This window comes from Tinamus guttatus, unplaced genomic scaffold (assembly GCF_059628265.1).
Source record: "Tinamus guttatus ecotype Peru unplaced genomic scaffold, ASM5962826v1 Tinamus_guttatus_pri_ptg000613l, whole genome shotgun sequence".
Classification (NCBI taxonomy): domain Eukaryota; kingdom Metazoa; phylum Chordata; class Aves; order Tinamiformes; family Tinamidae; genus Tinamus; species Tinamus guttatus.
Genome location: NW_028289147.1, coordinates 307,420 through 329,775, shown reverse-complemented (window position 1 = coordinate 329,775; position 22,356 = coordinate 307,420). Strand labels below are relative to the sequence as shown.

The following is a 22,356-nucleotide window of genomic DNA, read 5'->3' as shown; positions in this document are numbered from 1 at the left end:
GCTGCATGGGGCGCCCGTGCAGCCTGGTGACGCAGCGCCCGCAGGCGAGGTGCGCATGCCCTCGGGCAAGACGGCGCGTCCCAGCATCGCGGACAACAAGGACGGCACGGTGACCGTGCGCTACGCGCCCTCCGAGAAGGGGCTGCACGAGATGGACATCCGCTACGACGGCAACCACATCCCCGGTGCGCCCCAAGGCGGCCCCGTGTCCCCAAGGCGTCCCCAAGGCGTCCCCGTGTCCCCAAGGTGTCCCCAAGGCGTCCCCAAGGCGTCCCCGTGTCCCCAAGGCGGCCCCGTGTCCCCAAGGCATCCCCACATTCCCAAGGCATCCCCAAGGCATCCCTGTGTCCCCAAGGCGTCCCCAAGGCGTCCCCGCAGCGTCCCCGTGTCCCCAAGGCGTCCCCAACGCGTCCCCATGTCCCTACGGTGTCCCCAAGGCATCCCCGAAGCGTCCCCGTGTCCCCAAGGCGTCCCCACGGCGTCCCCATGGTGTCCCCATGTCCCCAAGGCGTCCCCGTGTCCCCAAGGCGTCCCCACGTTCCCAAGGCATCCCCAAGGCATCCCCACCATGTCCCCATGTCCCTGCGGCATCCCCAAGGCGTCCCTGTGTCCTCAAGGCGTCCCCGTGTCCCCAAGGCATCCCCGCGGCGTCCCCGTGTCCCCATGGTGTCCCCAAGGGGTCCCCACATCCCCAAGGCGTCCCCATGGTGTCCCTGTGTCCCCAAGGCGTCCCCAAGGCATCCCCACAGCGTCCCTGTGTCCCCAAGGCGTCCCCAAGGCGTCCCCGTGTCCCTACGGTGTCCCCAAGGCGTCCCCGCGGTGTCCCCGTGTCCCCAAGGCATCCCCACATTCCCAAGGCATCCCCAAGGCATCCCTGTGTCCTCAAGGCGTCCCCGCGGCGTCCCCGTGTCCTCAAGGCGTCCCCGTGTCCCCAAGGCATCCCCGCGGCGTCCCCGTGTCCCCATGGTGTCCCCAAGGGGTCCCCACATCCCCAAGGCGTCCCCACAGCGTCCCCGTGTCCCCAAGGCGTCCCCAACGCGTCCCCGTGTCCCTACGGTGCCCCCAAGGCGTCCCCGCGGTGTCCCCGTGTCCCCAAGGCATCCCCACCATGTCCCCATGTCCCTGCGGCATCCCCAAGGCGTCCCCGTGTCCCCATGGTGTCCCCAAGGGGTCCCCACATCCCCAAGGCGTCCCCATGGTGTCCCTGTGTCCCCAAGGCATCCCCAAGGCGTCCCCACAGCGTCCCCGTGTCCCCAAGGCGGCCCCAAGGCGGCCCCGTGTCCCTACGGTGTCCCCAAGGCGTCCCCGCGGTGTCCCCGTGTCCCCAAGGCATCCCCGAAGCGTCCCCGTGTCCCCAAGGCGTCCCCACGGCGTCCCCGTGTCCCCAAGGCGTCCCCACAGTGTCCCCGTGTCCCCGTGGTGTCCCCAAGGTGCCCCCACGGCATCCCCGTGTCCCCACGGCATCCCCACAGTGTCCCCATGTCCCCATGGTGTCCCCAAGGTGTCCCCACAGCATCCCCATGTCCCCAAGGCATCCCCACGTCCCCAAGGCATCCCCAAGGCATCTCCAAGGCGTCCCCGAGGTGTCCCCATGTCCCCAAGGCGTCCCCACGGCATCCCCGTGTCCCCAAGGCGTCCCCGAGGCGTCCCCACGTTCCCAAGGCATCCCCGCGGCGTCTCCCTGTCCCCAGGGTGTCCCCGTGTCCCCGCGGCGTCCCCGCGGCGTCCCCACAGCATTCCCGTGTCCCCATGGTGTCCCCAAGGAGTACCCGCTGCTCACTCTCCTCGTGTCCCCAAGGAGTCCCCAAGGCATCCCCGTGTCCCTGTGGTGTCCCCATGGCATCCCCATGTCCCCAAGGTGTCCCCACGGCATCCCCACGGCATCCCCACGGCATCCCCAAGGTGTCTCCACGGCGTCCCCGTGTCCCCACGGCATCCCCAAGGCATCCCCATGTCCCCAAGGTGTCCCCAAGGTGTCCCCACAGCATCCCCGTGTCCCCAAGGCGTCCCCATGTCCCCGTGGCGTCCCCACGGCGTCCCTGTGTCCCCAAGGCATCCCCACGGCATCCCCATGTCCCCAAGGCATCCCCAAGGTGTCCCCATGGCGTCCCCGTGTCCCCACGGTGTCCCCAAGGCATCCCCATGTCCCCAAGGCATCCCCATGTCTCTGCAGCGTCCCCATGTCCCCAAGGTGTCCCCAAGGCGTCCCCACATCCCCAAGGCGTCCCCACGGCATCCCCGTGTCTCCACGGTGTCCACGCGGCATCCCCATGTCCCCAAGGCATCCCCAAGGTGTGCCCATGGCATCCCCATGTCCCCAAGGTGTCCCTGTGTCCCCATGGCGTCCCCACAGCGTCCCCACGGCATCCCCGTGTCCCCGTGGTGTCCCCAAGATGTCCCCATGTCCCCACGGCGTCCCCGCCGCTCACCGTCCCCGTGTCCCCAGGGAGTCCCCTGCAGTTCTACGTGGACGCCATCAACCCGCGGCACGTGAGCGCCTACGGCCCCGGCCTGAGCCACGGCATGGTCAACAAGCCCTGCACCTTCACCATCGTCACCAAGGACGCCGGCGAGGGTGAGCGGGGGACGCGGCGGGGACGCGGCGGGGACACGGGGACGCGGCGCCGGTGACACCGCGGTGTCCCCAGGAGGGCTCTCGCTGGCCGTGGAGGGGCCGTCCAAGGCGGAGATCACGTGCCAGGACAACAAGGACGGCACCTGCACCGTGTCCTACCTGCCCACGGCGCCCGGCGACTACAACATCATCGTGCGCTTCGACGACAAGCACATCCCGGGGAGCCCCTTCACGGCCAAGATCACGGGTGAGGGGCGCCGCGGGGACGGCCGCGTGGCCGCGGGGACGTCTGTGTGGCCATGGGGACATCTGTGTGGCCGTGGGGACATCTGTGTGCCCGTGGGGACATCTGTGTGCCCCGTGTGCCCGTGGGACGTCTGTGTGCCCGTGGGGACATCTGTGTGCCCCGTGTGCCCGTGGGGACATCTACGTGGCCATGGGGACATCTGTGTGCCCCGTGTGCCCGTGGGGACGGCCGCGTGGCCGCAGGGACATCTGTGTGCCCGTGGGGACATCTGTGTGGCCATGGGGACATCTGTGTGCCCGTGGGGACGGCCGTGTGGCTGCGGGGACATCTGTGTGGCCGTGGGGACTGCTGCGTGGCCATGGGGACATCTACATGGCCATGGGGACATCTGTGTGCCCCGTGTGCCCATGGGGACGGCCGTGTGGCCATGGGGACATCTGTGTGCGCCTGTGTGCCCATGGGGACCGCTGCGTGGCCGTGGGGACATCTGTGTGCCCGTGGGGACGTCTGCATGGCCATAGGGACCCCTGGGTGCCCCTGTGTGCCCGTGGGGACATCTGCATGGCCATAGGGACATCGGCGTGCCCGTGGGGACATCTGTGTGGCCGTGGGGACATCTGTGTGCCCCATGTGCCCGTGGGGACGGCCGCGTGGCTGTGGGGACATCTACGTGGCCATGGGGACATCTGTGTGCCCCGTGTGCCCGTGGGGGCATCTGTGTGCCCGTGGGGACGGCTGCGTGGCCGCGGGGACATCTACATGGCCATGGGGACATCTGTGTGCCCCGTGTGCCCGTGGGGGACATCTGTGTGCCCGTGGGGACGGCTGCGTGGCCGTGGGGACATCTGTGTGCCCGTGGGGACGGCCGCGTGGCCGCAGGGACATCTGTGTGCCCCGTGTGCCCGTGGGGACATCTGTGTGGCCATGGGGACATCTGTGTGCCCGTGGGGACATCTGTGTGCCTGTGGGGACATCTGTGTGCCTGTGGGGACGGCCGCGTGGCCGCAGGGACATCTGTGTGCCCGTGGGGACATCTGTGTGGCTGCGGGGACATCTGTGTGGCCGTGGGGACTGCTGCGTGGCCATGGGGACATCTACATGGCCATGGGGACATCTGTGTGCCCCGTGTGCCCATGGGGACGGCCGTGTGGCCATGGGGACATCTGTGTGCCCGTGGGGACATCTGTGTGTCCGTGGGGACATCTATGTGCCCGTGGGGACCTCTGTGTGCCCCGTGTGCCCGTGGGGACGGCCGCGTGGCCGCAGGGACATCTGTGTGCCCGTGGGGACATCTGTGTGGCCGCGGGGACGGCCGCGTGGCCATGGGGACATCTGTGTGCCCTTGGGGACATCTGTGTGCCCGTGGGGACATCTGCATGGCCATAGGGACATCGGCGTGGCCATGGGGACATCTGTGTGTCTGTGGGGACATCTGTGTGGCCATGGGGACATCTGTGTGCCCCGTGTGCCCGTGGGGACGGCTGCGTGGCCGTGGGGACATCTGTGTGCCTGTGGGGACCGCTGCGTGGCCATGGGGACATCTATGTGGCCATGGGACCTCTGTGTGCCCATGGGGACCTCTGCTTGGCCATGGGGACAACTGTGTGCCCGTGGGGACATCTGTGTGGCCATGGGGACATCTGTGTGCCCCGTGTGCCCGTGGGGACGGCCGCGTGCCCGTGGGGACATCTGTGTGCCTGTGGGGACCTCTGCATGGCCATAGGGACATCTGTGTGCCCCTGGGGACATCTGTGTGCCCCTGTGTGCCCGTGGGGACATCTGTGTGCCCCTGGGGACCGCTGCATGCCTGTGGGGACCTCTGTGTGCCCATGGGGACCTCTGCTTGGCCATAGGGACATCTGCGTGCCCATGGGGACATCTGTGTGCCCGTGGGGACCTCTGCATGGCCATAGGGACCCCTGGGTGCCCCTGCATGCCTGTGGGGACCCCTGCGTGCCCGTGGGGACTGCTGCATGTCCCTGGGGACATCTGTGTGCCCATGGGGACATCCACGTGGCCGTAGGGAGCCCTGCAAGGCCACGAGGAGGATCCCATCACAGGGCCATGGGGACACTCTCACATGGCCAGGGGGACCTCTGTGTGCCCATGGGGACCCCCATGTGGCCATAGGGAGCCCTGCAAGGCCACAAGGATGACCCTTTGGGGACATTCTCATACGGCCATGGGGACACCCACCCCATGGCCATGGTCACAGAGACCCCCATGTGGCCATAGGGAGCTCTGCAAGGCCTCAAGGAGGACCCCATCACATGGCCATGAGGACACTCACGTGGCCATGGGGACCTCTGTGTGGCCGTGGGGACCTCTGCATGGCCATAGGGTCCCCCATGTGGCCACAGGGAGCTCTGCAAGGCCATGAGGAGGACCCTTTGGGGCCATGGGGACACTCTCATATGGCCATGGGGACCCCGCCATGGCCATGGTCACAGGGACTCCCACGTGGCCATAGGGAGCCCTGCAAGGCCACAAGGAGGACCCTTTGGGGCCATGGGGACACTCTCACATGGCTGTGGGGACCCCATCACGTGGCCATGGGGACACTCTCATATGGCCATAGGGTCCCTCATGTGGCCATGGTCACAGGGACCCCCCTGTGGCCATAGGGAGCTCTGCAAGTCCCTTTGGGGCCGTGGGGACACTCTCACATGGCTGTGGGGACCCCATCACGTGGCCATGGGGACCTCTGCATGGCCATAGGGTCCCCCGCATGGCCATAGGGAGCCCTGCAAGGGCACAAGGAGGACCCCATCACATGGCCATGGGGACCTCTGCGTGCCCATGGGGACCTCTGCATGGCCATAGGGTCCCCCACGTGGCCATAGGGAGCCCTGCAAGGCCACAAGGAGGACCCCACCACGTGGCCATGGGGACACTCTCACATGGCCGTGGAGACCCCATCACGTGGCCATGGGGACCTCTGCGTGCCCATGGGGACCTCTGCATGGCCATAGGGTCCCCCGCGTGGCCATAGGGAGCCCTGCAAGGGCACAAGGAGGACCCCATCACATGGCCATGGGGACACTCTCACATGGCCGTGGAGACCCCATCACATGGCCATGAGGTTCTTGTCCAACTCTCGCCCTGGGGACCCCATCTCAGCCACGGACACCCCATCCTTGGGGGGTCCATCCCCAGCCCTGCCGCGGGGGACCCCCTGGCCCGGTGGCAGCGTCGCTCACGGTGGCCCCGCAGGCGACGACTCCATGCGGACGTCGCAGCTCAACGTGGGCACCTCCACGGACGTGTCGCTGAAGATCACCGAGACCGACCTGAGCCTGCTCACGGCCAGCATCCGCGCGCCCTCGGGCAACGAGGAGCCCTGCCTGCTCAAGAGGCTGCCCAACCGCCACATCGGTGCGGGGACGCGGCGCGGGGACGCGGGGGACACGGGGACATGGGGACAGGGGGACCTGGGTGTGTGGGGACGTGGGGACCAGGGAGTGTGGGGACGTGGGGACCAGGATGTGCGGGGACATGGGGACCAGGATGTGCGGGGACATGGGGACCAGGATGCGCGGGGACATGGACACCAGGGCGCGCGGGGACATGGACACCAGGGTGTGCGGGGACATGGGGACCAGGGCGCACGGGGATGTGGGGACCAGGATGTGTGGGGACGTGGGGACAGGGCATGTAGGGGACATGGGAACCAGGGTGTGTGGGGACATGGGACGAGGGTGTGTGCGGATATGGGGACCAGGGCGCATGGGGACATGGGGACCAGGGCACATGGGGATGAGGGGATGAGGGCATGTGGGGACATAGGGACCGGGGTGTATGGGGACATGGACGAGGGTGTGTGCGGACATGGGGACCAGGGCATGGGGGGACATGGGGACCAGGGCATGGGGGGACATGGACACGAGGATGTGCGGGGACATGGGGACCAGGGAGTGTGGGGACATGGGCACCAGGACGTGTGGGGACATGGGGACCAGGGCATGGGGGGACATGGGCACCAGGACGTGTGGGGACATGAGGACAGGGCATGTAGGGGACATGGGGACCAGGGCACGTGGGGACATAGGGACCGGGGTGTGTGGGGACATGGGATGAGGGTGTGTGCGGATATGGGGACCAGGGCGCACGGGGATGTGGGGACCAGGGCATGGGGGGACATGGGCACCAGGACGCATGGGGACATGGGGACAGAGCATGGGGGGAACGTGGGGATCAGAGTGTATGGGGACATGGACACCAGGATGCGCGGGGACGCGGGGACACGGGGACACGGGGACAGGGGGACCGGGGTGTGTGGGGAGGTGGGAACCAGGGCGCACGGGGACATGGGCACAAGGATGTGTGGGGATGGCGGGGCCAGGACGTGTGGGGACATGGGGACAGGGCATGTAGGGGACATGGGGACCAGGATGCACAGGGACATGGGCACCAGGACGCGTGGGGACGCAGGGACCAGGGCATGGGGGGAACGTGGGGACTAGAGTGTATGGGGACACGGACACCAGGATGTGCGGGGACACGGGGACGAGGGCGTGCGGGGATGTGAGGACCAGGGAGTGTGGGGATGGGGGGATGAGGGCGTGTGGGGACATGGGGACAAGGATGTGTGGGGATGAGGGGACCAGGGCATGTGGGGACATGGGGACCAGGATGTGCAGGGACATGGGGACCAGGACACACAGGGACATGGACACCAGGGCATATGGGGACATGGGCACAAGGATGTGTGGGGATGGGGGGACCAGGGCATGTGAGGACATGGGGACCAGGGCATAGGGGGACATGGGGACCAGGGCATGGGGGGACATGGGCACAAGGAGGTGTGGGGACATGGGGACCAGGGCACGTGGGGACATGGGGACCAGGGCATGGGGGGATATAGGGACCAGGGCATGTGGGGACATGGACACCAGGATGCGCAGGGACATGGGGACCAGGGCGTGCGGGAATGTGGGGACTGGGACAGGTGGGAACATGAGGACCAGGGCACATAAACCCATGAAGACGTGGTTGCCTGGGGAATGGGGACACGGGGCACAGGACTGTGGTGTCACCAGCCACGTGGGCTGTGGGAATGGGGGACATGGAGAGGGCCACATCCACGGCACCACATCCGTGTGGATGCCACTTGGGCGCGCATTGAGCGGGTGAGCCGCGGGGCTGCGGTGACACCGTTGGTCCCCTGGTGACCCTGGCTTGTCCCCAGGCATCTCGTTCACGCCCAAGGAGGTGGGTGAGCACGTGGTGAGCGTGAAGAAGAGCGGGCAGCACGTCACCAACAGCCCCTTCAAGATCCTGGTGGGGCAGTCGGAGATCGGCGACGCCAGCCGCGTCAAGGTGTGGGGCAAGGGGCTCGTGGAGGGCCACACGTTCGAGGTGGCCGAGTTCATCGTGGACACGCGCAGCGCTGGTGAGCCCGCGCCGTGGGCACGGGGACGGGCACCGGGTCCTTGCTGTGCTGTGGTCGAGGCAGTGATGCCACGGGGGGCACGTTGTGGCCACGTCATGGTCATTGCTGGTTGGGTCAGGGTCATGGCCATGGTCATGGTTGGATGGGATGGCAACCATGGCCATGGCTGGTTGGGATGGTGACCATGGCCATGACTGGGACGGGGTGATGGCTACAGCCATGGATGGGATGGGAAGGTGACCATGACCATGGTTGGGACAGGAAGGTGACCATGGCCATGGTCAGGGCAGGATGATGGCCATGGCCATGGCTGGACGGGATGGTGCCCGTGGCCATGACTGGGATGGGGTGATGGCTACAGCTGTGGATGGGAAGGTGACCATGGTCAGGGTTGGGACAGGAAGGTGACCATGGCCATGGCTCAATGGCATGGTGACCATGACCATGACTGGGACGGGGTGATGACTACAGCCATGGATGGGATGGGAAGGTGACTATGGCCATGGTTGGGACAGGAAGGTGACCATGGCCATGGCTGGATGGGATGGTGACCATGGTCAGGGTTGGGACGGGAAGGTGACCATGGCCATGGCTGGATGGCATGGCGACCATGACCATGGCTGCATGGGATGGTGGCCATGGCCATCGTTGGGACGGAGTGATGGCTACGGCCATGGATGGGATGGGAAGGTGACCGTGGCCATGACTGGGACGGGGTCATGACCATGGCCATGGTTGGATGGGATAGTGGCCATGGTCAGGGTTGAGACGGAGTGATGGCTACGGCCATGGCCGGATGGCGTGGGATGTTGGCCATGGCTGCATCGTGGGGGTGACAATGGCCATGGCTGAGATTAGGTGATGGCTACAGCCATGGATGGGATGGGATCATGGCCATGGCCATGGTTGGGATGGGATCATGGCCATGGCCATGGTGGGGATGGGGTGATGTCCATGGCCATGGGTGGGATGGGAAGGTGACCATGGCCATGGTTGGGATGGGATCATGGCCATGGCCATGGCTGGATGGGAAGGTGACCATGGCCATGACTGGAACGGGGTCATGACCATGGCCATGATTGGATGGGATGGTGACCATAATCAGCTTTGGGACAGAGTGAAGGCTACAGCCATGGTCAGATGGGGTGGGTGACAATGGCCATGGCTGGGATTAGGTGATGGCTACAGCCATGGATGGGATGGGATTGTGGCCATGGCCATGGTTGGGATGGGATCATGGCCATAGCCATGGCTGGATGGGAAGGTGACCATGGCCACGAATGGGATAGGGTGAAGTCCATGGCCATGGTTGGGATGGGAAGGTGACCGTGGCCGTGGTTGGGATGGGGTGATGTCCATAGCCATGGGTGGGATGGGAAGGTGACCATGGCCATGATTGGGATAGGGTGATGGCCACAGCCATGGATGGCAACCATGGCTGGGATGGGATGGGGTGATGGCCATGGCTACAACCGGATGGGATGGTGACCATGGCTGGGATGGCCATAGTTGCTGGCCATGGAGGTGGCCCAATTGTGGTGGTGGTTGGACTGGGATAGTGACTATGGCCATGGCTACATGTGACCTTGGCTTTGGCATCGGCTGTGGGGTAGTGACCATGGCCACGGTGTGACTGTGGCTGCCCCGAGCTGGTGGCAGTGGCCATGGTGGCCGTGGTGGCCACGGCTCCGAGCTCCTCTCCGCGCCACCAGGCTACGGCGGGCTGGGCCTGTCCATCGAGGGCCCCAGCAAGGTGGACATCAACTGCGAGGACATGGAGGACGGCACCTGCAAGGTCACCTACTGCCCCACCGAGCCCGGCAACTACATCATCAACATCAAGTTCGCCGACAAGCACGTCCCAGGTGGGCACGGGGGGCGGCGGGGGGCCCGGACGCCGGGGCCCCTCCGCGCCGGCCCCGCTGAGCCCGGCGCCCCCCGCGCGCAGGGAGCCCCTTCACGGTGAAGGTGACGGGCGAGGGGCGCATGAAGGAGAGCATCACGCGCCGGCGCCAGGCCCCCTCCATCGCCACCATCGGCAGCACCTGCGACCTCAACCTCAAGATCCCAGGTAGGCCCGGCCTTCCTCCTCCTCCTCCTCCTCCTCTTCCTCCCGCAGGGGACCCAGGACGTGTCCCGCCGCGTCCCTGCCAGCCTGGCTCTGATCTGCGCCTCCTTCTTCCTTCTCTCCCCGTCCATCCGTGCGTCCGTCCGCGTGGCCGTCCCTGTGCCCTGCTGCGTGTCTGTCCGACTGTGCATCCGTGTGTTCCTCCACGTGTCTGGCTGTCCGTGCATGTGTTTGTGCCCACGATTATCCATCCGTCCGTAAATCCATCCCTGCATCTCTCCGTCCGTCTGTGCATCCATGCACACACACCCATCCATTCATCCATCTACGCAACTGTCCGTCTTTGCATCCATCTTTGCATCCATCCTTGCATCCCTCCATCCTTACATCTCTCCATCCTTCCTTGCACCCATCCACACATCCATCCATTCATCCATCTATCCACCTTGGCATCCATCTGTGCACCCGCCTTTGCATCCATGCATCCTTCCATCCATGCTTGCATCCCTCCATCCATCCTTGCATCCATCCTTGCATCCATCCATCGATGCATCTATCCACCTTTGCATCATCCGTGCATCCATCTTTGCATCCATCCATCCTTACATCCCTCCATCCATCCTTGCATCTATGCATCTACCTTTGCATCCATCTACACATCCATCTTTACATCCGTCCATCCTTGCATCCCTCCATCCATCCACACATCCATCCATTCATCCATCTGTGCATCTATCTACCTTTGCATCATGCATGCATCCATCCTTACATCCCTCCATCCATCCATCCATTTGTGCATCTACCTTTGCACCCATCTGCACATGCATCTTTACATCCATCCATCCATCCATCCATCCACTCATCCACACATCCATCCACACGTCCATCTATTCATCCATTTGTGCATCTATCTACCTTTGCATCCATCTGCGCATCCATCTGCACATCCATCCATCCTTAAATCCATCCATCCATCCACACATTCATCCATACGTCCATCCATTCATCCATTTGTGCATCTATCCACCTTTGCATCATCCGTGCATCCATCTTTGCATCCATCTATCCTTACATCCCTCCATCCATCCTTGCATCTATGCATCTATCTACCTCTGCACCCATCTGTGCATGCATCTTTACATCCATCCATCCATCCATCCACTCATCCACACATCCATCCACACGTCCATCCATTCATCCATTTGTGCATCTATCTACCTTTGCACCCATCTGCGCATGCATCTTCACATCCATCCATCCATCCATACGTCCATCCATTTATCCATTTGTGAATCCTTCCACCTTTGCATCCATCTGCACATCCATCCATCCTTAAATCCATCCATCCATCCATTTGTGCATCTATCGACCTTTGCATCCATCTGCACATCCATCTTCACATCCATCCATCCTTGCATCCCTCCATCCATCCATCCATTTGTGCATCCTTCCACCTTTGCATCCATCTGCACATCCAACTGCACATCCATCCATCCTTAAATCCATCCTTGCATCCCTCCACACGTCCATCCATTCATCCATTTGTGCATCTATCTACCTTTGCACCCATCTGTGCATCCATCTGCACATCCATCCATCCATACATGCATCCATTTGTGCATCCGTCCACCTTTTGCATCCATCTGCACATCCATTCATCCTTAAATCCATCCTTGCGTCCCTCCATCCATCCATACGTCCATCCATTTATCCATTTGTGCATCCTTCCACCTTTGCATCCATCTGCACATCCATCCATCCTTAAATCCATCCATCCATTTGTGCATCTATCTACCTTTGCATCCATCTGCACATCCACCCATCCTTAAATCCATCCATTCATCCACACGTCCATCCATCCATCCATTTGTGCATCCGTCCACCTTTTGCATCCATCTGCACATCCATCCATCCTTAAATCCATCCATCCATCCATTTGTGCATCTACCCACCTTTGCACCCGTCTGTGCATGCATCTTCACATCCATCCATCCATCCATCCATCCATCCATCCATCCATCCATCCATCCATTTGTGCATCCTTCCACCTTTGCATCCATCTGCACATCCATCCATCCTTAAATCCATCCTTGCATCCCTCCACACGTCCATCCATCCATCCATTTGTGCATCTATCCACCTTTGCACCCATCTGCACATCCATCCATCCTTAAATCCATCCTTGCGTCCCTCCACACGTCCATCCATCCATCCATTTGTGCATCCTTCCACCTTTGCATCCATCTGCACATCCATCTGCACATCCATCTGCACATCCATCTGCACATCCACCCATCCTTAAATCCATCCATTCATCCACACGTCCATCCATCCATCCATTTGTGCATCCGTCCACCTTTGCATCCCTCCTTCCGCCCATCCATGCACTCCCCTTTGCACCCGTGCACGCCCCCTCTGTTTGCACCCGCGCTGCCGTGTGTGCGTGTCCCCGTGTCCCCGCGTGTCCCCCCGTGTCCCCCCGTGTCCCCCGCGTGTCCCCACGTGTCCCCGCGTGTCTCCACGTGCGCGCGCGTGGCCGCGGCGCCCAGGGAACTGGTTCCAGATGGTGTCGGCGCAGGAGCGCCTCACGCGCACGTTCACGCGGAGCAGCCACACGTACACGCGCACCGAGCGCACCGAGATCAGCAAGACGCGCGGCGGCGAGACCAAGCGCGAGGTGCGCGTGGAGGAGTCCACGCAGGTCGGCGGCGACCCCTTCCACAACGTCTTCGGGGGCTTCCTGGGCCGCGAGGGCCTGGGCTCCTTCTCCAGCATCGCCCGCAGCCAGGAGGGTGCGTGCCGCCTTGCACGGGGCTTGCACGGGGGTGTGCGCTGGCCCCGTTGCACGAGTGCGTGGGGCTGCACGGGCGTTTGCGCATGGATGGGAGCTTGCATGTGCTCTTGCACGTGGGAGTGAGCTGCAGTGGGGCTGTGCGCTTGCACGGAGCTGCATGTGCTCTTGCACGTGGGAGTGAGTGTGCATGGAGCTGCACGTGCTCTTGCACGTGGGAATGAGCTTGCAGTGGGGCTGTGCGCTTGCATGGGGATGCACGTGCTCTTGCACATGGGACTGAGTGTGCACGGAGCTGCATGTGCTCTTGCACATGGGAGTGAGCTGCAGTGGGGCTGTGCGCTTGCATGGGGTTGCACGTGCTCTTGCACGTGGGACTGAGCGTGCATGGAGCTGCACGTGCTCTTGCACGTGGGAGTGAGCTGCAGTGGGGCTGTGCGCTTGCATGGAGCTGCATGTGCTCTTGCACGTGGGAATGAGCTTGCAGTAGCGCTCTGCACTTGCATGGAGCTGCACGTGCTCTTGCACATGGGACGGAGTGTGCATGGAGCTGCATGTGCTCTTGCACATGGGAGTGAGCTGCAGTGGGGCTGTGCGCTTGCATGGAGCTGCACGTGCTCTTGCACGTGGGACGGAGTGTGCATGGAGCTGCATGTGCTCTTGCACATGGGAGTGAGCTGCAGTGGGGCTGTGCGCTTGCACGGAGCTGCATGTGCTCTTGCACATGGGAGTGCCCTTGCAGTAGCACTTTGCCCTTGCATGGGGTTGCACATGCGCTTGCACATGGGAGTGAGCATGCATGGAGCTGCATTTGCTCTTGCACGTGGGAGCGAGCTTGCAGTAGCACTTTGCCCTTGCATGAGGTTGCACATGCACTTGCACGTGGGAGTGAGCATGCACGGAGCTGCATGTGCTTTTGCACATGGGAGCGAGCTTGCATTAGCGCTCTGCGCTTGCATGGGGTTGCACACGCACTTGCACGTGGGAGTGAGCTGCAGCGGGGCTGTGCGCTTGCACGGAGCTGCAGGTGCACTTGCACGTGGAAATGAGCTTGCAGCGGGGCCGTTCCCCTGCATGCAGCAGGATATGCACTTGCACACGGGGGAGTGTGCTTGCAGCATGGCTGTGCTCTTGCACAGGGCTGCACGTGCGCTTGCACACGGCCGCATGCTTGCACAGGGGCTGTGCGCTCGCGTGTGACAGCGTGCACGTGCAGGGGCTGTGCATTTGCACAGAATGGTGCTTGCACTGGGGCTGCACGCTTGCACAGGGCTGAGCACGCACTTGCACGTGGCAGTGTGCTTGCACGGGGGCTGCCCGTGCCGTTGCACATGGGGATCCGCTTGCACGCGGCCCGTGTGTTTGCACAGAATGAGCTTGCACGGGGGCCGTGTGCTTGCACGGAGTATTTATTTGCATGGGGGAACGTGTCTGCACGGGGCTGTGCGTGCTCGCACGGGGGGCAGCACGCACCCTCTGCACTGCGTGTGAGCCCCTTGCACGAGGATTCGTGCAAGCCACTGCGGAGGGGCAGCTCCTCGGGCCTTGCACACCCAGCTGCCCTTGCACGGGGCAGTGTCTGCACCGGGAGGCTCCCATGGGTGCACTTGGCACGGTGTGCGTGTGTTCACGTGTGTCCTTTGCACAAGCGTGCGCCTTCTCCGGGTGCGCATGCCCTTTGCACACTCGTGTGTGTGTGTGCTGCTTGCACAAGGGTGTGAGCACCCAGTGGTGCATGCACGTCGTTTGCACGAGGACACTGGCTCCCTGGAGTGTGTGCAGACCACTTGCACATGTGTGCATGCTCCCAGGAGTGTGTGCATCCCTTGTACACATGTGCACACTCCCGGGAGCGTGTGCAGAGGCTTTGCACACCTGCACATGCTCCTGGGGGAGTGCATCCTTTTGCACATGTGTACATGGTCCCTGGAGCGAGCATGGGTCCTTTGCACACATGTCTGTGCTCCCAGGGATGTGTGCATCCCTTGCACACGTGTGCAAGCTCCCTAGAGTGTGTGCAGCCCCTTTGCACACGTGTGCAAGTTCACAGGGATGTGTGCAAGTCTTGCACACGTGTACATGCTCCCTGGGATGTGTGCATGCCTTGCACACATGTGCATGCTCCCCAAAGCGCGCACGGCCCCTTTGCACAAGCACACACAATCCCCATGGCGTGTGTACCCCTTTGCACACGTGTGCACTCTCCCAGGGATGTGTGCATGCCTTGCACACATGCGCTTGCTCCCTGAAGCTTGCACAGCCCCTTTGCACACGTGTGCACACTCCCAGGGACATGTGCATGCCTTGCACACATGCTCCCTGAAGCGTGCACAGCCCCTTTGCACAAGCGTGTACACTCCCCGGGGAGTGCACAGCCCCTTTGCACGTGTGCATGCTCCCAGGGATGTGTGCATGCCTTGCACACATGTGCATGCTCCTCAAAGTGTGCACAGACCCTTTGCACAAGCGCACACGCTCCCCGCAGCACGTGCACCCTTTTGCACACACGTGCACACTCCCTGAGGCGCATGCACCCTTTGCACACACGTGCACGCTCCCCACAGTGTGTGCACCCCTTTGCACAAGCGCGCACACTCCCAGGGGCGTGTGCACCCTTTGCACACACGTGCACGCTCCTCGGGGCCTGTGCACCCCTTTGCACACACGTGCACGCTCCCCGCGGCGCATGCACCCATGTGCATGCTCCCTGCAGCGTGTGCACCCCTTTGCACACACGTGCACGCTCCCCACGGCGTGTGCACCCCTTTGCACACTCCCCATGGCGCATGCACCATTTGCACACACGTGCACACTCCCCACAGTGTGTGCATCCCTTTGCACACGCGTGCACGCTCCCCGGGGCGCGTGCACCCTTTGCACACACATGCACACTCCCTGCGGCGCATGCACCCATGTGCACGCTCCCTGCAGCGTGTACACCCCTTTGCACAAGCGCGCACACTCCCCACAGCGCGTGCACCCCTTTGCACACGCGTGCACGCTCTGCACGGCATGTGCACGCTCCCCGCGGTGCGTCCACCCTTTGCACACACGTGCATGCTCCTCGGGGCCTGTGCACCCCCTTGCACACGCGTGCACGCTCCCCGCAGCGCGTGCACCCTTTGCACACATGTGCACGCTCCCTGCAGCGCCTGCACCCCTTTGCACACACGTGCACCCCACTTTGCACGCCGCGCCGCCCCGCGCACCGGTGCCAGCGCCGCTGTCCCCGCAGGCGAGGCGGCCCCGCAGGACATGACGGCGCAAGTGCTCAGCCCCTCGGGGAAGCTGTTCGACGCCGAGATCGTGGAGGGGGGCGACAGCACGTACAGCGTGCGCTTCGTGCCGCAGGAGATGGGGCCGCACACGGTCAACGTCAAGTACCGCGGGCAGCACGTGCCCGGCAGCCCCTTCCAGTTCACCGTGGGGCCCCTGGGCGAGGGCGGCGCGCACAAGGTGCGGGCCGGGGGCACCGGGCTGGAGCGCGGCGTGGCCGGGGTGCCAGGTGAGCCCGGGGGACGTGGGGGGCGCAAGGGGACGTGGGGGGGCGCAAGGGGACGTGGGGACATGGGGGGCGCAAGGGGGCGTGGGGGACGTGGGGGGCGCAAGGGGACGTGGGGACGTGGGGACATGGGGGGTGCCAGGTGAGCCCGGGGGACGTGGGGACGTGGGGGGCGCAAGGGGATGTGGGGACGTGGGGACATGGGGGGTGCCAGGTGAGCCTGGGGGACGTGGGGATGTGGGGGGCGCAAGGGGACGTGGGGGGTGCAAGGGGACATGGGGGACGTGGGGACGTGGGGGGTGCCAGGTGAGCTCGGGGGACGTGGGGACGTGGGGGGCGCAAGGGGACGTGGGGGACGTGGGGACATGGGGGGTGCCAGGTGAGCCCGGGGGATGTGGGGACGTGGGGGGCGTAAGGGGACGTGGGGACGTGGGGACATGGGGGGTGCCAAGTGAGCCTGGGGGACATGGGGACGTGGGGGGCGCAAGGGGATGTGGGGGACGTGGGGACGTGGGGGGTGCCAGGTGAACCTGGGGGACGTGGGGACATGGGGGGCGCAAGGGGACGTGGGGGGCGCAAGGGGACATGGGGACGTGGGGACATGGGGGGTGCCAGGTGAACCTGGGGGATGTGGGGACATGGGGGGCGCAAGGGGACGTGGGGACGTGGGGACATGGGGGGTGCCAGGTGAGCCCAGGGGATGTGGGGACATGGGGGGCGCAAGGGGACGTGGGGGATGTGGGGGTGTGTGGGGCGCATGGGGATGTGTGGGTGCATGGGGATCTGCAGGGGTGGGATGTCATTGGGGGACATGGAGGGTGACAGGGATGTGGGGTGCTTGGGGGGACGTGGGTGCGTGGGGACATGGAGGATGGCAGGGACATGGAGGATGACACGGATACGGGATGCATGGGGACACACGAGGACATGGAGGATATCAGGGACATGGGTGCATGGGGACACGGAGGATAGCAGGGACATGGGTTGCTTGGGGGGACATGGGGACATGGAGGATGGCAGGGGCATGAGGACACACGAGGAAATGTGGACATGGAGGATAGCAGGGACATGGGATGCATGGGGACACATGAGGACATGGGGACATGGAGGATGGCAGGGACGTGGGGTGCATGGGGGGACATGGGTGCATGGGGACATGGGTGCATGGGGACACGGAGGATGGCAGAGATATGGGGGACATGGGGGCATGGGGACATGGAGGATAGCAGGGACATCGGGCACATGGGGACACATGAGGACATGGGGACATTGAGGATGGCAGGGATACGGGATGCATGGGGACACACGAGGACATGGAGGATAGCAGGGACATGGGTGCATAGGGACACGGAGGATGACGGGGACATGGGGGGTGCAAGGGGATGTGGGGACATGGGGGTGTGTGGGTGCATGGGGATCTGCAGGGTGGGATGTCGTGGGGGGACATGGAGGGTGACAGGGATGTGGGGTGCTTGGGGGGACATGGGTGCGTGGGGACATGGAGGATAGCAGGGACATGGGGTGCATGGGGACACATGAGGACATGGGGACATGGAGGATAGCAGGGACATGGGGCGCATGGGGGGACATGGGTGCATGGGGACATGGGTGCATGAGGACACGGAGGATGGCAGGGACAAGGGGGCATGAGGACATGAAGGATAGCAGGGAGATGGGGAGTATGGGGACACATGATGACATGGGGACACGGAGGATGGCAGGGACACGGGGTGCATGGGGGGACATGGATGCATGGGGACACGGAGTATGGCAGGGATATGGCATGCGTGGGGACACCCGGGGACACATGAGGACATGGGGACATGGAGGATATCAGGGACATGGGATGCATGGGGGGCATGTGGGGACATGGGGACGTGGAGGATGGCAGGGACATGGGGTGTATAGGGGCACATAGGGACATGGAGCATGGTGGGGGCATGAGGGTGCATGGGGGGACATGGGGGACGTGGAGCTGCATGGGCAGATGAGGGACATTGAGGTGCTTGGGGCCATGGGGACGTCGGGGACATGGTAGGGGCAGATGGAGAGGGACAGAGGGGACATGGAGCCACGTGTGCCATGAGTGCCAGGGGATGGTGTGGGTGCCACGGGACACTGTGGGTGCAGTGGGTGCCATGGGACACTGTGGGAGGCACCAGGACACTGTGGATGCCGTGGGATCCATGGGGCGCCGTGGGTGCAGTGGGATCCATGGGGTGCAGTGGGATCCATGGGACACTGTGGGAGGCACCAGGACACTGTGGGTGCCGTGGGAGCCATGGGACACTGTGGATGCCATGGGGCGCTGTGGGTGCCGTGGGATCCATGGGGCACTGTGGGTGCAGTGGGATCCATGGGGTGCAGTGGGATCCATGGGACACTGTGGGAGGCACCAGGACACTGTGGGTGCCGTGGGAGCCATGGGACACTGTGGATGCCATGGGGCGCTGTGGGTGCCGTGGGATCCATGGGGCACTGTGGGTGCAGTGGGATCCATGGGGCGCAGTGGGCGCCATGGGGCGCCATAGGTGGCCGTGCCCACGCGTGTCCCCATGCCCATGCGTGTAGTCCCCGTGCCCACATGGGTCCCCGCGTCCACACGTGTCCCCACACGCACACGTGTCCCCACACCCAAACGTGTCCCCGTTCCCACATGTGTCCCCGTACCCACGCGTGTCCCCGTGTGTCCCCATGCCCACACGTGTCCCCGTGTCCCCGCGCAGGCGAGTTCAGCATCTGGACGCGCGAGGCCGGCGCCGGGGGCCTCTCCATCGCGGTGGAGGGGCCCAGCAAGGCCGAGATCTCCTTCGAGGACCGCAAGGACGGCTCGTGCGGGGTGTCCTACGTGGTGCAGGAGCCGGGTGCGTCCCCCGTGCCACCCTCGCCGTGTCCCCAAGCCCCGACCCCAGCGCGTCCCCAAAACCCGTCTGCAAGAGGGACCCTCGGAACCCTCGGGTGGCCCCAAGCCCCAATTCCCCCCAGGTGGCCCCAAAACCCTCGTGCAGGAGGGTCTCCAGATCCTCCGGGTCCCCCCAGATGTCCCCAAGTCCCTTGTACAGGAGGGTCTCCAGATCCTGCAGGTGTCCCCAAGAGTCCCCTGCACAGCCCAGACCCCAAATCCCCCCAACTGTCCCCAAAACTCTCAAGCAGGAGGGTCTCCAGATCCTCCAGGTGTCCCCAGATGTCCCCAAATCCCTTGTGCAGGAAGGTCTCCAGGTCCCCTAGATGTCCCCAGACGTCCCCAAGCCCCTAGTACAGGAGGGTCTCCAGATCCTTCAGGTGTCCCCAAGAGTCCCCTGCACAGCCCAGACCCCAAATCCCCCCAACTGTCCCCAAAACTCTCAAGCAGGAGGGTCTCCAGATCCTCTGGGTGTCCCTAGATGTCCCCAAGCCCCTTGTGCAGGAGGGTCTCCAGGTCCCAGAGATATCCCCAGATGTCCCCAAGCCCCTTGGTGTCCCCAAGCCCCTTGTGCAGGAAGGTCTCCAGATCCTCTAGGTGTCCCCAAGCCCCTTGTCCAGGAGGGTCTCCAGGTCCCCCCAGATGTCCCCAAGCCCCTTGTTCAGGAGGTTCTCCAGGTCCCTGTGCCATCGCATCCCCGTGCATCCCCGCGGTGCCGGTCGCGTCCCCACGTCCCCACGTGTCCTCGTCCCCGCGTGTCCCCGCGGTGCTGGTCGCGTCCCCGCGTCCCCGCGTGTCCCCGTCCCTGCGTGTCCCCGCGGTGCCGGTTGCGTCCCCATGTCCCCACATCCCCTCGTGTCCCCGCGGTGCCAGTCGCGTCCCCACATCCCCGCGTGTCCCCATGCCGTTACGTCCCCATGCCATCGCATGTCCGTGTCCCCGCGGTGCTGGTCGCGTCCCCACGTCCCCACGTGTCCCCGTCCCCACGTGTCCCCACGGTGCTGGTCGCATCCCCACGTCCCCACGTGTCCCTGTCCCCTCGTGTCCCCGCGGCGCTGACGGTCCCCGCAGGTGACTACGAGGTGTCCATCAAGTTCAACGACGAGCACATCCCCGTGTGTCCCTGTGCCATCGTGTCCCCGTCCCCATGTGTCCCCATCCCCACGTGTCCCCGCGGTGCCGGTCACGTCCCCACGTCCCCACGTCCCCACGTGTCCCCGTCCCCGCGTGTCCCTGTCCCCTCGTGTCCCCGCGGTGCTGACGGTCCCCGCAGGTGACTACGAGGTGTCCATCAAGTTCAACGACGAGCACATCCCCGACAGCCCCTTCGTGGTGCCCGTGGCGTCGCTGTCCGACGACGCGCGCCGCCTCACGGTCACCAGCCTGCAGGTAGCGCCACCAAGGCCACCGTGTCCCCCCGTGTGCCCCCGTGTGCCCCTGTGCCACCCCATGTCCCCCTGTGTGCCCCCGTGTCCCCCCGTGTGCCCCTGTGTCCCCCCATGTCCCCCTGTGTGCCCCCATGTCTCCCTGTGTCCACCCATATCCCCTCTGTGCCACCCCGTGTCCCCCTGTGCCACCCCCATGTCCTCCTGTGCCACCCTGTGTCCCCCCATGTCCTCCTGTGCCCCTCATGTCCTCCTGTGCCACCCATGTCCCCCTGTGCCACCTTGTGTCCCCCTGTGCCACCCTGTGTCCCCTGCGCCACCCCATGTCCTCCTGTGTCACCCCAAGTCCCTCTGTGCCACCCATATCCCCCTGTGCCACCCTGTGTCCCCCCATGTCCCCCTGTGCCACCCATATCCCTCTGTGCCACCCTGTGTCCCCCCCATGTCCTCCTGTGCCCCCCCATGTCCCCTGCACCACCCCATGTCCTCCTGTGCCACCCATATCCCCCTGTGTCCCCCCGTGTCCCCCTGTGCCACCCTGTGTCACCCCCATGTCCTCCTGTTCCCCCATGTCCCCCTGCGCCACCCATATCCCCCTGTGTCCCCTGTGTCCCCCTGTGCTACCCTATGCCCCTCTATGTCCTTCTGCATCACCCCATGTCCCCTGCACCACCCCATGTGCCTCTGTGCCACCCATATCCCCCTGTGTCCCCTGTGTCCCCCATGCCACCCTGTGTCTCCCCATGTCCCCTCCGCCGCCCCATGTCCCCCCCATATCTCCCTATGCCACCCTGTGTCCCCCCAAGTCCCCCTGTGCCACCCCATATCCTCCTGTGTCCCCCCTGTGCCACCCTGTGTCCCCCATGCCACCCTGTCCCCGTGCTACCTGGCTCCCCTCTGTCCCTGTGCCACTCCTGTGTCCTCGTGCCACCCCGTCCTTCACGTCCAATGCCATCCTGTACCCGTGACACCCCGTACCCCTTCTGTGTCCCCCATGTCACCCTGTCTCCTTGTCCTGTTGTCCTGCCCCGAATGCCCTGTGTCCCCATGTCACCATGTCCCCCTGTCCCCTTGTACTGCCCCGAATGCCCTGTGTCCTCTGTGTCCCCATGCCATTCTTTGTGCCCACTGCCCTGTGTCACCGTCTGTCTCCATGTCCCCATGCTACCCTGTGTCCATGTGCCACCCGCTGTCCCTGTGTCCCCAAAACTCCATGTCCCCATGTCACCCTGTATCCGTGTGTCCCCTGCCATCCCCGTGTCCTCATGTCCCCATGTTTCCATGTCCCCATGTCACCCTGTGTCCGTGTGCCCCCGCTGTCCCTGTGTCCCCCCACAGTGCCCACACTGTCCCTGTGCCCCCATGTCCCCCTGTGTCTCCCCGCTGTCCCCCCGTCCCCGTCCCCACGCTGTCCCCGTGTCCCCCCGCTGTCCCCATGTCCCCACGCTGTCCCTGTCCCCGTCCCCACGCTGTCCCTGTGTCCCCACGCTGTCC

The 22,356-nt window shown here is 64.4% G+C and overlaps 1 protein-coding gene across 1 annotated transcript in view; it reads left to right on the top strand.

Moving 5' to 3' along the window:
• Positions 1-22,356, top strand: part of LOC104573996 (filamin-C) — a gene marked incomplete at its 5' end in the record, with an annotated part of 86,747 nt that overhangs the window by 52,850 nt on the left and 11,541 nt on the right. Inside the window, 11 exons of the mRNA XM_088535086.1 lie at positions 45-185; positions 2,447-2,575; positions 2,649-2,822; positions 6,036-6,197; positions 8,011-8,214; positions 9,927-10,079; positions 10,163-10,285; positions 12,832-13,074; positions 16,309-16,578; positions 19,302-19,439; positions 20,751-20,866. Of these exons, the coding sequence (XP_088391212.1) occupies positions 45-185; positions 2,447-2,575; positions 2,649-2,822; positions 6,036-6,197; positions 8,011-8,214; positions 9,927-10,079; positions 10,163-10,285; positions 12,832-13,074; positions 16,309-16,578; positions 19,302-19,439; positions 20,751-20,866 (1,853 nt within the window). The remainder of the gene's footprint in view (positions 1-44; positions 186-2,446; positions 2,576-2,648; positions 2,823-6,035; positions 6,198-8,010; positions 8,215-9,926; positions 10,080-10,162; positions 10,286-12,831; positions 13,075-16,308; positions 16,579-19,301; positions 19,440-20,750; positions 20,867-22,356) is intronic.